The sequence below is a fragment of the Dermochelys coriacea genome, chromosome 5 (assembly GCF_009764565.3).
Source record: "Dermochelys coriacea isolate rDerCor1 chromosome 5, rDerCor1.pri.v4, whole genome shotgun sequence".
Lineage (NCBI taxonomy): Eukaryota > Metazoa > Chordata > Testudines > Dermochelyidae > Dermochelys > Dermochelys coriacea.
Genome location: NC_050072.1, coordinates 43,105,649 through 43,123,395, shown reverse-complemented (window position 1 = coordinate 43,123,395; position 17,747 = coordinate 43,105,649). Strand labels below are relative to the sequence as shown.

Here is a 17,747-nt window from a genome sequence, read left to right as displayed (position 1 = left end):
GCAAATGAGAGACAATATCCTATCTATACTCTTCAGATTTTCATTAGTTTGGACCACTCTGAAGCATAAACTTCTAGGCACACACTTCGTCAGTCATGACAAATGCACTACCATCTTCCTATTCATACTTGACAGCTGCAAAGTGGTTGTTGCAAATCAGTTTAATCACAGTATGAGTTCAGATATTCAGTAAGATTAGAATATGTTCAGAATAGCCATATATTAATTTTTTTCTTGTAAAGCTCTCCTCATCTTAGTCCTACTAGAAGCAGTCTGTCAAGTCACAGGGCACTTAAAATGAACAGGTGTGAGACACAATGTATCTCCACTGACTGTAGTCAAATACTCAGATGAATGTGGTTGATTGGAGTTATCAGTGTTTGTCACACAAATAAGCAGCTCCTTCCCCTCAGCAGTCACTATACACAAACAGTAGGTTTATTGTAAATGTTATTCCACCCATTTATATTTATATACAGGCACTCACTGGACCTTTTTTAAAAACACTTAGTCTTCTCCTTTTCAAATGCTTCTTTGAACCGGTGTCCAATCTCCACAAATGCTGATTTAAATAAAAAATGCAGTTTAAAAAAAAATCAGCATTTTTAATCAACCTTTGTCTCAACCAAATGCTCAACCCCAGCAGTTATAGCAAAGCCATCATATAAGTGCAAGAAAATATCCCTAGTCAAGATTTCAGAGTAGTCTAGGGGATTTCAACATACCTAAACCAATGGACGAAAACCCCCAGATTGCTTGTAAAAATTCAAAATGGGAAAAAGAAAGGAAAAAACCCCAAACCTTTAAAAGAAATGAGCAGTTAGGGAGTCTGGCCTGTTTGCCATATTTATGTATTCTGTTCTCTCTCATTCTCGCCCCACCTAATTTACAACAGCACTCACCTGTAACTTCATCCCTTAACATTCATATATGAACAAATTATTGGATTATAAAATCTCTATTAATCTGTCCCCATTCCTTTCCTGCCTCCAGGCAGAACTCCATTGCAAGTCTGAATAGCACAACTCAATGCAATCCAGTCCCTTAGCCCTTCTCCAGCTTCTGGCCCTCCACATTCCCACTCCCACATCTCCTCCTCCCCAAACTGTTCACAGTCAGCAGCAAGTCAGTTGATATTTCTGGAAGTTTAAAAATAATTTTAAACATTGCTCTGTAGATATGAGAGAACATTTTTGTACAAGCATGGGCCAATCTATAGATCAGTTAAAAAAAGGGGAGGAAAAACAAAACAAAATATATTGCATTCTACATTTCAAGGCCACAGATCTTTGTGCAGGACATTTCTCTTCCCCAGCCTAATATACAGACCAAAGACCAAAACAACAAAGGACAGTTTCAGTTTCTTCTCCCTCCTTACCTGAAACAAGCAGTCTTCAACATGCATCTGCCCTTTCCCCCGCAAAAAGTAAAAAAAAAGCACTTTCCTAGCAAGAGACAGAGAGAAAGACAAAAACAAAAACAGCTGGAGTGGTAGAGCAAGCCATTCTGGAGCTATGATGAACCAAAAGAATTAAAGAATTTTTGTTAAAAGTCAACCGGGGGCGGGGGGGGGGGGAATGTGAGCACCATTACTTTAACATTTCGCTTCTGATTTTTTTCCCCACAAACGTCTCAGAAAAGTTCTACCCAGGGATGAGATTTCAGAAAGACTGATTTCTTTTTGAGAAAGTTGCATGTGTGGGGGAAAGTCAGGTTTCTATTACCTTAGCTGTGGAGGTACTGCTCCACAACTCAAGAATTTACCAGCAAGATTTCTATGTTGGGAAACAAAAAAGATCTAAATTAGGAAGAATAAGAGTAGACTCAGAATGTCATATCAAATCAAGAATTATCCAAAAAGAAGAAGCCCCTACTCCAGGGTTAGGCAAGCTACGGCCTGCGAGCCGTTTTAAGCCAGCCTGCGAGCTCCTGCTGGGGAGCGGGGTCTGGGTCTTGTCCCACTCCGGCGCTCCAGCCGGGGCACTGGGTAACAGACCGCCCCATGCAGCTCCCAGGAGCTGTGGCATGTCCCTGCTCTGGCGCTCCAGCTGGAGCGCAGAGTCGGGGGCTCTCCACGCGGCTCCCGGAAGCCCACTCTGGCTCCTACGCGCTCCAATGGGAGCTGCAGGGGCTGTGCTTGCAGATGGGGCAGCATGGAGAGCTGACCGGCCGCGCCTCTGTGTGGGAGCCAGGGAAGGGACATGCCGCTGCTTCCGGGAGCCGCTTGAGGTAACCGCCGCTCAGAACCTGCTCCCCGAGCCTCTCCCCATGCCCCAATCCACTGCCACAGCTCTGATCCCCCTCCTGCTGTCCAAAACCCTCAATCCCCGCCCAGAGCACCCTCCTGCATCCCAAACCTCTCATCCCCAGCCCCACCCTAGAGCCCACACCCCTAGTCAGAACCTACATGCCCTCCCGCACCCCAACCCCAATTTTGTGAGCATTCATGGCTCCCCATACAATTTCTATTCCCCGATGTGGCCCTCAGGCCAAAAAGTTTGCCCACCCCTGCCCTACTCTGTTAGTGTTACTTAGGACTATTTTCCAGTACTGGAGTATATATTTTCGAAGCAGTGTAGAAGGATTAGGAATCTATGTGGATATGCAGAGGTCTGTCTCAGTTTCCAATGCTAGCTTGGCTAAAACAAAAAAGGCAAGAACTCTTCAAGATGCATTAATGCAGGAAAAAAATTGCTGTGCATTGTAATATCAAGCATCTCACAAAGCGCAAAATGAGAAATGTGGTAACCCTAAGGGTATGTCTACGCTCCGAAATTAGGTAGATATTATAGAAGTTGATTTTTAGAAATCGATTTTATACAGTCGATTGCGTATGTCCACACTAAGCGCATTAAGTTGGCAGAGTGCGTTCTCACTGCCGTGGCTAGCATCGACTTACGGAGCAGTGCACTGTGGGTAGCTATCCCACAGTTCCCGCAGTCTCTGCCACCCATTGGAATTCTGGGTTAAGCTCCCAGTGCCTGATGGGACAAAAACATTGTTGCGGGTGGTTTTGAGTACGTCATCAGTCGCCCCTCCCTCCATGAAAGCAACGGCAGACAATCGTTTCGTGCCTTTTTTCCGTGCGGATGCCATACTGCTTTCAGCAGACGGTGCAGTAGAACTGCTAACCGTCATCATCCACTGTTTCCACTGTGCTCTGCTGCTATTGTCTCAATAGCGAATTTCTCCATGTTGTCCTTCATGGGCTCCCGGGTACGTGTTCTTCCTCGGGAAGAATCAGTTTGGAGTGGGCAAATCTACTGTGGGGGCTGCTGTGATCCAAGTAGCCAACGTAATCACTGAGCTGCTGCTATCAAGGGTAGTTACTCTGGGAAATGTGCAGGTCATAGTGGATGGCTTTGCTGCAATGGGATTCCCTAACTGTGGTGCGGCAATAGATGGAATTCATATCCCTATCTTGGCACCGGACCACCTTGGCAGCCAGTACATAAACAGCAAGGGGTACTTTTCAATGGTGCTGCAAGCACTGGTGGATCACAAGGGACGTTTCACCGACATCAACATGGGATGGTCAGGAAAGATACACGACGCTCACATCTTCAGGAACTCTGGTCTGTTTGAACAGTTGCAGGACGGGACTTACTTCTCAGACCAGAAAATAACTGTTGGGGATATTGAAATGCCTATTGTTATCCTTGGGGACCCAGCCTACCCCTTAATGCCATGGCTCAAAGCCATACACAGACAGCCTGGACAGTAGTAAGGAGCTGTTCAACTATAGGCTGAGCGAATGCAGAATGGTGGTGGAATGTGCATTTGGACGTTTAAAAGCGTGCTGATGCAGTTTACTGACTCGGTTAGACCTCAGCGAAACCAATATTCCCATTGTTATTGCTGCTTGCTGTATGCTCCACAAAATCTGTTAGAGTAAGGGGGAGATGTTTATGGTGGGGTGAGAGGTTGAGGCAAATCGCCTGGCTGGTGATTATGCACAGCCAGACACCAGGACCATTAGAAGAGCATAGCAGAGCACGACGCATTGGAGAAGCTTTGAAAACCAGTTTCATGACTGGCCAGGCTACGGTGTGACAGTTCTGCTTGTTTCTCCTTGCTGAAAACCCGCCCCCTTGGTTCACTTTACTTCCCTGTAAGCCAACTGCCCTCCCCCCTTCGATCACTGCTTGCAGAGGCAATAAAGTCACTGTTGTTTCAAAATCATGCATTCTTTATTCATTCATCACACAAATGGGGTAACTGCCAAGGTAGCCCAGGAGGGGTGGGGGGAGGAGGGAAGCACCAGGTGGGGTGATGGATGAGGGGAGGAGGGAAGGACAAGGCCACACTGCACTTCAAAAACGTATTGAATGCCAGCCTTCTGTTGCTTGGGCAGTCCTCTGCGGGCGAGTGCTTGGGTGCCCGAGGCCCCCCCTCCGTGTTCTTGGGCATCTGGGTGAGGAGGCTATGGAACTTGGGGAGGAGGGCGGGCGGTTACACAGGGGCTGCAGCGGCCATCTGTGCTCCTGCTGCCTTTCTTACAGCTCCACCAGACGCCGGAGCATATCAGTTTGATCCTCCAGTAGCCTCAGCATTGCATCCTGCCTCCTCTCCTCTTGCTCCCGTAACCTCTCATCTTGGTCGTCTCATAGATTCATAGATACTAAGGTCAGAAGGGACCATTCTGATCATCTAGTCCGATCTCCTGCACAGCGCAGGCCACAGAATCTCACCCACTCACTCCTATGAAAAACCTCACCCATGTCTGAGCTATTGAAGTCCTTAAATCATGGTTCAAAGACTTCAAGGAGCAGAGAAGCCTCCCTCAAGTCAACCATGCCCCATGCTACAGAGGAAGGCGAAAAACCTCCAGGGCCTCTCCAATCTGCCCTGGAGGAAAATTCCTTCCCGACTCCAAATATGGCCATCAGCTAAACCCTGAGCATAATGGGCAAGATTCACCAGCCAGATACCCAGGAAAGAATTTTCTATAGTAACTCAGATCCCATCCATCTAATATCCCATTTCAGGGGTTTTGGCCTATTTACCCTGAATATTTAAAGATCAATTACTTCATGATCCTCATGTTCATTTTCTGCTTTCCTGGACTCCACACATTCTTCTGAGCTCTTTCAGTGCGGGAGGACTGCATGAGCTCAGAGATCATTTCATCGTGTGTTTTTTTTGCCTTCTAATCTGCACTAGCCTCTGGGACGGAGATGATAGGGGGAGTGTTGAAACATTTGCAGCTGCGGGAGGAAAAAAGGGAGAGGAGTATTTAAAAAGACACATTTTAGAGAACAATGAGTAGACTCTTTCACAGTGAACCAAGCTGTTAACATTACATAGCACATGTGCTTTTGGTACAAGGTCGCATTTTGCCTCTCGTATTGAGGGCCTGCCGGTTTGGTGTGAGAGAGCACACACGCAGGGCCGGGCAACAGAATTCGGCTTGTAGGCAGCCATGGTAAGCCACAGTCTTTCAGCTTCTTCAACCTTCATAACATGTGGGAATGGTTTCAAACAGCAACGCCATCCTTTCCCATACCAAGCACCCGTTGGGTTGGCCATTTAAAAGGAGGGGCTGCAGTTTTCGGGTTAATGTGCAGCACAAACCCAACTAACCCCCCTTCACACTCACACACACACACACACACACACACACACACACTTCTCTGCGATGATCCCTGATACTAGTCATGTGGTGGGAGGAGGGGTGAAGCGAAGATCCCTGCCAGCCAAATGCGAACAGCTCAGTGAGAATGGGCTCCCCTGCACCACCTGGCTAAAAGCAGGGATGATTTCTTTTCAGCCACAGGCAAACAGCCCAGCAGGAACGCTTACCTCTGAATGTCCCCTTAATAATGTCCCTGGTGTATTTCCACTCCATCCCCAGGCACATTAACAGACTTTTCCAGTAGCTGCACTGGCTGCGAATGCATCCCAAGTCTTCAGGGCAAATTAATCATTCAACACGCTTACCTTTAAACCACGTATTATATTTACTAAGCTACACTCACCAGAGGTGCCTTCTCCGGCTTATGGTCCGGGAGCCCTTGGGAGCATATCGGCTCCAGGGTAATAAAACAGTTCCTGGCTGTCGGGGAGAACCGTTTCTCCGCTTGCCTGTTGTACGCTATCCTCCTCCTCTTCCTGTTGCATGAGATTCCCCCCTTGCAGGTGTCCATGGACGGGTGGGGTAGTGGTAGGGGCACCCCTAGAATTGCATTCAGCTCATGGTAGAAGTGGCATGTCTGGGGCTCTGACCCTGAGCAGCCATTTGTCTCTTTGGTAGGCTTGCCTGAACTCCTTAATTTTCATGCGACACTGCTGCGGGTCCCTGTTATAGCCTCTGTCCATCATGCCCTTGGAGATTTTTTTTAAATATTTTGGCATTTCATCTTTTGGAACGGAGTTCTGATAGCACGGATTTGTCTCCCCATACAGTGATCAGATCCAGTACCTCCCATTCAGTTCATGCTGGAGCTCTTTTGCAATTCTGGGATTACATGGTCACCTGTGCTGATAAGCTCGCCACGCTGGCCAAACAGGAAATAAAATCCAAAAGTTCCCAGTGCTTTTCCTGTGTACCTGGTTAGTGCATCTGAGTTGAAAGCGCTGTCCAGAGTGGTCACAATGGAGCACTCTGGGATAGCTCCCAGAGACCAATACTGTCAAATTGCATCCACACTACCCCAAATTTGACCCGGCGATGTTGATTTCAGCACTAATCCCCTCATTGGGTAGGAATACAGAAATCGATTTTAAGAGCCCTTTAAGTCAACAAAAATGGCTTCGTCGGGTGGACAGGTGCAGGGTTAAATTGATCTAACGCTGCTAAATTCGACTTAAACTCGTAGTGTAGACCAGGCCTAAGACTTCATTAGTCATATGTTAAATTATTTTGCATCACTTGGAAAATGTTGTCCTATTGTGTCCAGAATTTTTTAAAATGTCTTTCAGTGTCAGACTACCACAGCTGTTAATTATTTTATGATTCAGTATTTTGGACAAAGATTTTTTTGTTCTAATTGCATACTAATCCATAAATTTTTTGACACAGATTAATTACCATTGGTGGTGGTGAGACAGCTTCATTTCGTAAGCCAAACTGACTATAACGTTAAGAGGAAGGGACATAATAAACTCTTTCTAGTAGTATCCTGTCACCCTTTACATTAGTCTGCAGTTACAGCTTCTTCTGATGAATACACTATTCTTCATCACTTTTCCTTTGCCATAAATCTTCATAATTGTAAGAACAATCAGATGAATTAATGTCAGAAGAAATTAAATAGTCAGTTTCAGTGCTCAGTTGAGGATGAATAAAAATCTGAATTAAATACATGTGACTTCTAAACCCAGCAGCAACTGACTGGCTTTCAGTATGTAATGCTTTATCTGTATTATGTACTGTTACTGCTGCACAAATTGAAAAATCATTTGTTTAGCCAAACAAACATTGTAAAATTTCAGGGAATTGTTACTTCAAGTATGAAATTATACTGCAAGTTTTCAAAATGTAGAGGAATTTCATTGTTAAATGAGTAATGTAATAACCACCTAATATTATCTGTATTGTGATAACTGCATCAGTGCTTTAGCGGAACAATAGATTACTCTCATCTTTAGCGGACTGTGAACCCACACAATGTCATTTGTAATCTCTCTGAGTGGGAAGACAGTAATTACAAACCCAGTTTTCCCAGGGCTTCCTCTTAAATTAAATTTCTGCTAACTTATGAGAACTTCTTCCTTATTAACTCAAACTAGTGCTACCCAATATGTAAAATACTACACACAATATAAAGGTAAGGATGCTAGTACATTTTGCACTCAGGATTATGAATGTGGGTTTCCTGAAGCTAGTCACTAAACCTCCCCAACATTTGAAATACCGAACACCACACAATCTCTCCACTGACCAAAGTATCATGTCTTATCATTAGGACAACTCAACACCCTTTCTGTATCAAATTAATTACAAAAAATACTGGGTGTAGAACGTTAATTTTAGGTTAGTTTAAAACTACATGTACATAAAGAATTTATTTACTCATAGTTTCCCTCTATCAGTACAGAGCGTTTATTGCTGGGAATAGTCTCACCCCCTATGCTGCAAAGGCAGTTGGTTTTGATTTGTGGCAGCAGCTGTAACTCCGATTGAAATAAAGTTCTCCAGATGGCCTAGTCCAGGGTCTTGAGCAACAAGTGGCAACAAGCTATAAAACAGCCAATAAAACAAAACATACTTATCTGGGGAAAAAAGTATAAACTAGGGTTGTCAAGCAATTAAAATATTAATTGTGATTAATCGCACCATTAAACAATAATAGAATACCATTTATTTAAATATTTTGGGATGTTTTCTACATTTTCAAATATATTGATTTCAAATAGAACACAGAATACAAAGAGAGTATAGTGCTCACTTTATATTTATTTTTGATTAAGAACATAACAGGCCATACTGAGTCAGATCAAAGGTCCAGCTAGCCCATCTTCCCAGCCCATAAGAACCGCCATACTGGGTCAGAGCAAAGGTCCAGCTACCCCAGCATCCAATGCCAGGTGCCCCAGAGGGAATGAACAGAACAGGAAATCTTCAAGTGATTCATCCCGTTACTCATTCCCAGCTTCTGGCTAACAGAGGCTAGGGACACCATCCCTGCCCATCCAAGCTACTAGCTATTGATGAATTGATCTAGTTCTTTTCTGAACCCTGTTATAGTCTTGGCCTTCACAACATCCTCTGGCAGAGAGTTCCACAGGCTTACTGAGCGTTGTGTGAAAAAACACTTTTGTTTGTTTTAAATCTGGTACCTATTGATTTCATTGGGTGTCCCCTAGTTTTTGTGTTATGAGAAGGAGTGAACAACACTTTATTTACTTTCTCCACACCAGTCATGATTTTAATAGACCTCAATCATATCTCTCCTTCGTTGTCTCTTTTCCAAGCTGAAAAGTCCCAGTCTTTTTAATCTCTCCTCATACGGAAGCTGTTCCATATCCCTAATCATTTTTGTTGCCCTTTTCTGAACCTTTTCTAATTCCAATATATCTTGTTTGAGCTGGGGCGACCACATCTGTATGTAGTATTTAAGATGTCGGCATACCATGGATTTATATAGAGACAATATGATATTTTCTGTCTTATCTATCCCTTTCTTAATGATTCCCAACATGGTTAGCTTTTTTGACTGCTGCTGCACATTGATGGATGTTTTCAGAGAACTATCCACAATGGCTCCAAGACCTCGAGTGGTAACAGCTAATTTAGACCCCATCATTTTATATGTACAGTTTGGATTACGTTTTCCAATGAGCATTACTTTGCACTAATCAGCATTGAATTTCATCTGCTATTTTGTTGCCCAGTCACCTAGTTTTGAGAGATCCTTTTGTAGCACTTCGCAGTCTGCCTGGGACTTAATACAAAACTACTCCATATTGTTATCTGCAAATTTTGCCACCTCACTGTCTACCCCTTTTTCCAGATCACTTATGAATACGCTGAATAGGACTGTCCCAGTACAGACTCCTGGGGGGACACCACTATTTACCTCTCTCTATTCTGAAAACTGACCATTTATTCCTACCCTTTGTTTCCTACCTTTTAAATCAATTACCAGTCTAGGAGAGGATCTTCCCTCTTATCCTATGACAACTTACTTTGCTTAAGAGCCTTTGGTGATGGACCTTGTCAGAGGCTTTCTGAAAATCTAAGTAGGCTATAACCATTGGATCCCTGTCCACATACTTGTTGATCCCCTCAAAGAATTCAAGTAGCCCAGTCCTCCCAAATCAGTCTGCTCCTCAAAACGTCCTCTCTCTGACTCCGCTGCCTGACTCACCCACCCTCTGGGCTGACGATGCTAGAGTAGTCACATTTGAGGCATCCCATACCTCAGTGATAGGGGCAAGTTGGTTATCCATATTCTTCTGAGATTCCTGCACACTCCTTAGCAATAAAACAAATCCAAGTGGAAACCAGACTCATTTACTTAACTGCATTTTAAAAAAATATTAAGTCTCAAATTGTTATTCAAAATAAGTGCTTTTCCCACTGGTTTCAATGGAGAGCAAGTTTACATCTGTCTTAATTTCCCTTAGTTTCAGTCTGTTAAAGGGAAATGGCAGCCTCAATGGAACAGCAATGGACACAGCCACAGTTATAGCTGGGTTGGAACTATAAACAGTAATAGTATTTTATTTATTTATTTTTTTAAACAAACATCTGTTAAGCATCCTCACAAATTCTGAGCCAGTCCTGCAACAAGATCCACTAAAGTAGACTCTTAAGCATTCAGACAGAGTCCCTCTGGGCTCGAGTAAATCTGTACTAATACATTTTGATGAAAGACTGAGGTCTGTATTATGCAAATGATATAAAACTACAGAAAAATATGTTCTGGAGAACTTTCTAAATATTAAATAAGTCAGTTACACAGCTTTAAAGAGCATTAGTTTATTATCTATTCTCCATCTGTTATCTCAGAAACAAACTATTTATATACAAAATTTGGAATGTTGGATAAATGCTAATCAATAAAAACATTTCAGAACTGCTGACAAGGAAATAATTCTAAAAAAAAAGTAGTACAGCAAAATCAATCATAAAGGCTTGATTCTGTGTTGCTTATTGCTGTTTGTGTTCATAGAATGCTTTCAAGTATATACACACTTTTTAAACTTCAGTCCGAAAAAGGAAATCAGAAAAATATTTACATAATAAATACGTGGGAAATTTCATTGTCAGTTGAACTGATTCTTTAATGAATTGTTATGATGAGAAAGAACATTGAGTTGATGTAAACTTTATTAATTCCACACTTATGTTGATGAATTTGATTTTCTTTTGTTTGAAAATATAGGCTAAATAATTTTGCTATGGTTCTCCTCCTCCTATATTTTGAATGAACTAATTAAACAGACCTCTCCCTTCCCACTCTCCACAAAATATACACTGATTTTTTTTTTAACCCTCTAACCATTTTCAATACATTTAAAAAAAACCCTCCAATATTTTCTTCGTAAAATCAATACCATCAATATTTTATTTCATGGTTAATTTGCTAATTTCTTGAGGACAAACTTTGGCCAAGTATTTCCACAAGAAGTACTAAACTCCTGCAGTTATACCATAGCCAAACCAATGTTTTTGGTAACAGTATTTTTCTGCAATACACAACCTTACAAATTAAGTTAATTGACACAACATAGTTTAAACCTTCTGTTAACATTAAAGAAAAATGTTACAGCATTTGCAACAGTAGAAACCCTCACTGAACTATTTAAACCTACTGTATAATATACACAAAGTTAAAATAAGTCCAAGATCAGTAAAGAATCAGTTCTGGTTTTTGGACTTTTCCCTCCTCAGAGTTACAGTTTATGTATCAGGTCAAGTTAAATTAGGATTTATCTGTATGTATTCCCTTTAAAAGGCAGAGTGTGATTAAAAATAGTATGATTAAAAGCAATGAAGACGTGATGTGATCCTTTTGCATTGTCAATAAAAAAATATATTGAGAAATTAAAAAGTCTTAGAGGAAAAAAAGGAACGCAGAAGCCTGCCATTATATAGCTATATTTTTGTTCTTTTCTGTAAAGATTAAAACACACAGAAAATAAGTGAATTTTATCAAAATACAGCACACTTCTGCTAATATTAAAAAAATCAGTTCCTATGTAAATATTACTGAAAATTAACTAAAAAAATTATAATATACAAAGAGTTGTTAAAGGGTTTCAGTTAAAATTATTAAACTATACACAGTACAAGAAGCAATAGATTAACAGTTTTGAAAGAAGTGCAATAATATTGGAGTTCACGTATTTAAAAAGTACTGCTTGTATTTCAGCTAGCTATGTATAATTCCTTTATGTTCCAGCTCATTTTTCAAAAAACTAAAGTGGGCTGGTGTTCTTGCTAGCTTTATTAAAAACATTTTATTACATATGGGTTGAAAAGTCAATTTCTACCAGTTTAAAACTATCAACTCATTTATTAATTAAAAATGAATTGCAACAAATGAATATTGCTCCAATGACAGGCTAATAATTAGCCCTAATTAAAAACAGTTATTGGTCTTCTATGGCACTTTCTCCTGGTCCATAATAACCATGTTTTAATTACCACTGCAGATTATGCAATCTCTACTCAATTACATAGGAAATAAAGAGAAAACAAAGTTAATGTTTCAGGCAAACAAAAGTATAATCAAATATTTTACACAGTAATAAGGAACAAAGGCAGCCTGTGGTAAATCACTATTACATTAATATAGTTAGAAACCCTTTAATGACTCTGAAGTGTCTAGTTCACATTTAATGTTACCTGTAGGAACAGCCCTTTAAGAAATACCATTACAAACTGGTGGGTTCCAAGTACCCGTCCTTTTGCTCTACAGTTACCCACAGCAATTATCCATCACTGTTCAACAGTTTCACAAACTTGCTTTGGTTACCTAGCTCCATGTGTAGTTTCCTTTTAGTTTAACAAGGCAATGCAAGGCCAAACAAAAATCAAGATGACTTTCCTAATCCTTCGTTCCTAACCCATTTACTGTGTGTGTGTTTTACAGGCAACACAATCTTAAAAACTGGCCATTTTACATTTTTTTTTTAAAAATCTATAAATAAGTTTAAAATTGAGTATTTAGTATAAAGAAGATAGAAGTATCACCATTTACACAAAATCGGGGATTTCCATGGCAGAAAAAACCTCTGGGCACAGTACAGTTGAAAAAAATTGTGTATGCAAATAAAAAAACAGAACTTGAATCACACATAGCAAATGGATAGTCGATGATGATGATGATGAGAAAAACAAATCCTGAAGAGCTCACAATAATGTAATTATAGTCTTCCTAAAAAGACATTATGCTTTTGTTGCATTATTCTTTTGGTAGATGTACACTCCCAGACTAACCAAATGTTTCCTTCTTTCTTGATTCCAGATACTGATAGCAAATAGTTCTTCACTAGGCCTTTAAATTAACCCAACCAGCACCAACTTCCATCTACCCATTCATCTATACAATATGCACATAGCAAAGCCAACATTTCAAATCTCTTGCCCACATCTAGAGAACTGGTTTCAGCATAACACATTAATACCCAGTGAATAAAAATAAAGGCAACAAACAGCTACAGGACAGATAGCCCTGCCATCTGTCCACTGGCTACAACTGAGGCTTCTCACAGCCTTGCACAAAGTTTAGTAATGTGTAAGAATTATCCAAAAATAAACCTACCCTCTGTACAAAAACAACACCGGTCTGTTCTTGGAGGAGTGATCCTTGATTGCTATAATGCTTAAAAACGTAACCAGGGTTATTCACCATATGCATTTCAAAAATGGTTTCCTGTATGTTCTATACAGTGGTACTTTCCCCATAACCACAAGTTCAATATTTCATTACTGTACAAATTTTGATCATAATTTTTTCAAGTTCCTTTCATATATAAAAATAATCAAAATATTCAGTTTCCCACAAGTCCTTCGATGAATCTTGCTGGCTTTCCCCCCCCACCCCACAGTATTTATGAAGAAACCTCTCGCAAAATAATGAGTTCCACTGTGTTCTGAAAAGTCTTCAGCAAGGACACCGCTTGTCCATGATCAATATTGATGAAGCTGTATCCATTAGCCTAAGAAGGAAATTATATTTTATTAATAATGTCCCCTGGACACGTTATTTGTAACTTGAGTTTTAACTAACAGCAAGTTGTCTTTAATTTTAGCAATAAAACTTGATAGGTTTTCACATTATTAGATTGTTCATGTTGTGGCGGAAACATTCTGTACTGTAAGATAGGGAAGTGATGTCATCTGCATGTTTAAGTATTTGTGGAAGAATTTTGCTCCAAAGATTGGCAATAGGGACACATTTGCAGCTACCCAAAATGGAGGAACCAGAACTGAAAAAGTATATAAATCCTATCTCTCTTTGACTTAGTATGACTGCACTAGACAAAGCTAATAAATTGAACACAGGTGCCCTCTACCACAAAGAAAAAATGAGTATAATAGAGTAACTCCTCACTTAACATCATCCTGGTTAACATTGTTTCATTGTTACATCGCTGACCTATTAGAGAACATACTCATTTAAAGTTGTGCAATGTTTGCTTATAATATTGTTTGGCTGTGGGGGCTTGGAACCGGGGGGGTTAGCAGTCCCCTTATCAGCTCTCCTCCACCCAACCCCAGCGCCTCCCGCCTGCCAGTGGCCCTGCAGGTCAGCAGCTCCCTCCTCCTCCCCCACGAGAGTCTCCTGAACACCCCAAAACAGCTGATTGCTGCGGGTGGGAGGCATGGGGAAGGAGGGGGGAGGCTGGGCGCCACGTCCTTGCTCCTCCCCCTCCTAGAGCCTCCTGAATGGCGCAAAAAAGCTGTTTCGTGGCCTTCAGGGGGCTGGAGGAAGGAGCGAGAACACGTGCTTGGGAGGGGAGAGGAGCTTCAGGGGAAAGAGTAGAGTTGGGGCAGGCCTGGGCAGAGCCAGGGGTTGAGTCCCCCCAGCACTTTGGAAAAACAGAAGGAGGAGCAGCCGGACGATTCACCCTCTGACTCCATCACTTCAACCAAGCTTCACAATCATCATTGCTGTGTACAGGATTAAATTGTTTAAAACTTATACTGTATATGTATATAATGTGTCTGGCAAAAAAAATTCCCTGGAACCCAACCGCCCCCCCCCCATTTACATCAATTCTTATGGGGAAATTGGATTTGGAAGAACATAACTACAACATTAAGCGAGGAGTTACTGAGTATAATGAATATTGAGCACCACAGGTTTGGAATCTAGAAGTGTGGTATATGGTGGGTTAAGTCTATTAAAGGCTGACTTTTATTTTTAAAGGAGGAGAGGGAGGATTTTACACCCACTATGCAACTCTGATGCTTAAGATGCAAATTATTTTTCAACAGGAGTCAGCCCATATACATTTTTCAGGCAAGACTCAGAGCTCTGAGTCTTTTGCAATACTTCAGGAGCCACCCACTTTAGAATTTGTCCTTCATTTCCAGCAACTACAGTTTTTCTGGGGGCATCCACCTCTGTTATTCCGTGGGCTCTGCCCTCTCAACAAATCTTTGTTCAAATCTAGGGGGACTCTCGATCCTCATCAACATAGCAGGAGCAGCGTTCACTAAATGAGAGATCACCTCTTAGCAGCGATATCAGAATCATGCAAGCAAGCAACTCTGCAAGGATCTACCACGCTATCTGCAAATCTATTACCTGCACCTCCATTTTCTTCTACCATGTAATTCATTATGAATACTGTAAAAGCTGTGTTATCCGGCACTTTACCAACCAGAAAGCTCTAGAAACCAGTATTTCTGATACCCATTGAAAGTCCAGTTGGCGCGGAGCCAGCGGGCTCCCTACCTGGCTCCGCACAGCTCCCTGGAAGCAGCAACATATTCCTGCTTCTCTGAGGTGGAGGAACAGTCACAGAGTCTCTGTGCGCTGCCCCATGTGCTGACTCCGCAGCTTCCATTGGCCGGGAACCACCCGAGATGAGCGCCACCTAGATCCGGCACCCCAAAACCCCTCCTGTGCCCCAACCTCCTGCCCCAAGCCCCTTCCTGCACTCAAACTCCCTCCCTCCATTGGTAAGCATAACTCTTAATTAACTGGAATTTTTGACTAACTGGCACCCCGCATTCCTCCAACATGCCAGATAACAAAGCTTTTACTGTAATCAAGTACTGAATTGTTTAATAAAAGAGGGACTTCATCATGACATCACCAAAAAAAGACCACCATAAAGACAAGTAGTATTTAGACACATCACCCTGGACAGCTTCAGAAAGCATTGCTGCTAGGTTATCGGCATAACAAAGCCATTAAAGTGGAGATTTAAAATCAATTTTTGACTGATTGTCAGTCATACCTAGAATTTAGCTTAATCTTTGATAAAAGTTTACAGTCCAAACAGATCTGTAGGTTTCAGCTGAACAAGGCTCGCTACTTTTTACTACCACAGCCAAATAAGGAGAATTGCGCAGCATTCAAATGGCGGGAACTGAGGTAGGAGGAGGAGAGTGGACAAAGAGTTAGAAAATTAAATGAGAGTCATGTAAATAAGATGCATGGCAGCTATACTGTGTTTAAAATGTTATTCCAAATCCTGCAATAACTCCTTAGGTGAGTGTGGTCTGCAGCAAGACTTCCATTTTGAAGAGCAGAAGCTGAGTAACTACTCATAAGCCAAGAATTGGACAATAGTGGCTCTCAATCTTTCCAGACTGCTGTAGCCCTTTCAAGAGTCTGATTTGTCTTGTGCCACTCCCAAGTTTTACCTCACTTAAAAACTAACAAAATCAAATATAAAAGTGTCATAGAACAGTTACTGAAAAATTGCTTACTTTTTCATTTTTACCATATAATTATAAAATAAATTGGAATATAAATATTGTACTTACATTTCAGTGTATAGTATAAAGAGCAGTATAAACAAATCATTGTGTGTGAAATTTTAGTTTGTTCTGACTTTGCTAGTGTTTTTTATGTAGCCTGTTGTAAAACTAGGTAAATATCTAAATGAGTTGATATACCCCCTGGAAGACCTCTGAGTAGCCCGAGGGGTACACATACTCCTGGTTGAAAGCCACTGCTGTACCGGACCCATTTCAGATTTTAACTTTCCTACTGATATCCAAAGTGCATACAAACCTATCCAACCACCAGTCAGGCCTAAATTTTATATTATGACATACATTTAATGCATGTTTTCCTGAGAAAGCAACAACCTTCTGAGACCATCCTTTGTATCCAGACCAGGGCTAAAGACATCCAAACACAGAGAAGCTTTTGTTCTTCAGAAACACAAGTTGTAAAGTGTACAAAGGTGAGATTAGCAAAATGTGTACAACCACGGATACTCTTTTTAGCAGCTTCAGGGAAACTTCACTAAGACATTCAAATACAAAAGTTGTGTAACTGGCACTGTGGCAGCATAGGATAGGTTTTCCATTCTGCCACTGCCAGATCCTCCTTTACAATTTACATGAGAAAAACAGAATCATCACAAATAGCAAAACCTGTCAGAGCAAAATATGGCCTAGGAGTTATAAAAGATGAAAGAACCTGTAATTACTGCCTCAGCACATTCACCAGACATTTTCTCTTTGCTCTTTTAAAGAAAATGAATTCCTTCATAAAAACCAACCCAACATGTAGACAGACAACAAAGGGAAAATTTAACTACTGAAATATTCAAATATCAGAAATAATCTATTCCAAGTTTCAGAGTAGCAGCCATGTTAGTCTGTATTCACAAAAAGAAAAGGAGTACTTGTGGCACCTTAGAGACTAACAAATTTATTAGAGCATAAGCTTTCGTGAGCTACAGCTCACCTCATCGGATGCATTTGGTGGAGAATACAGAGGGGAGATTTATATACACACACAGCGAACATGAAACAATGGGTTTTATCATACACACTGTAAGGAGAGTGATCACTTAAGATGAGCCATCACCAGCGGGCGGGGGGGGGGGGGAGAAGGAGGAAAACCTTTCATGGTGACAAGCAAGGTAGGCTATTTCCAGCAGTTAACAAGAACATCTGAGGAACAGTGGGGGGTTGGGAGGGGGGGAGAAATAGTTTTACTTTGTGTAATGACTCATCCATTCCCAGTCTGTATTCAAGCCTAAGTTAATTGTATCCAGTTTGCAAATTAATTCCAATTCAGCAGTCTCTCGTTGGAGTCTGTTTTTGAAGTTTTTTTGTTGAAGGATAGCCACCCTCAGGTCTGTAATCGAGTGACCGG

At 41.4% G+C, this 17,747-nt stretch overlaps 1 protein-coding gene and 1 long non-coding RNA gene across 23 annotated transcripts in view; one reads left to right on the top strand and one right to left on the bottom strand.

The window, feature by feature from the left end:
* The window catches only part of LOC122460136, a 48,138-nt gene extending 30,919 nt beyond the window's left edge, over positions 1-17,219 (top strand). Inside the window, exon 3 of one of the 2 annotated variants that reach the window (XR_006281234.1) lies at positions 17,119-17,219. This is a non-coding gene — a long non-coding RNA (uncharacterized LOC122460136). The remainder of the gene's footprint in view (positions 1-17,118) is intronic. The other variant, XR_006281233.1, reaches the window with a different exon arrangement.
* The window catches only part of ERBIN (erbb2 interacting protein), a 214,643-nt gene continuing 207,306 nt past the window's right edge, over positions 10,411-17,747 (bottom strand). For all 21 annotated transcript variants that reach the window (XM_038402361.2, XM_038402369.2, XM_043514174.1 and 18 more), the window contains one exon: positions 10,411-13,614. In XM_038402361.2, coding sequence (XP_038258289.1) covers positions 13,507-13,614 — 108 coding nt within the window. In that variant the 3' untranslated portion in view covers positions 10,411-13,506. The remainder of the gene's footprint in view (positions 13,615-17,747) is intronic.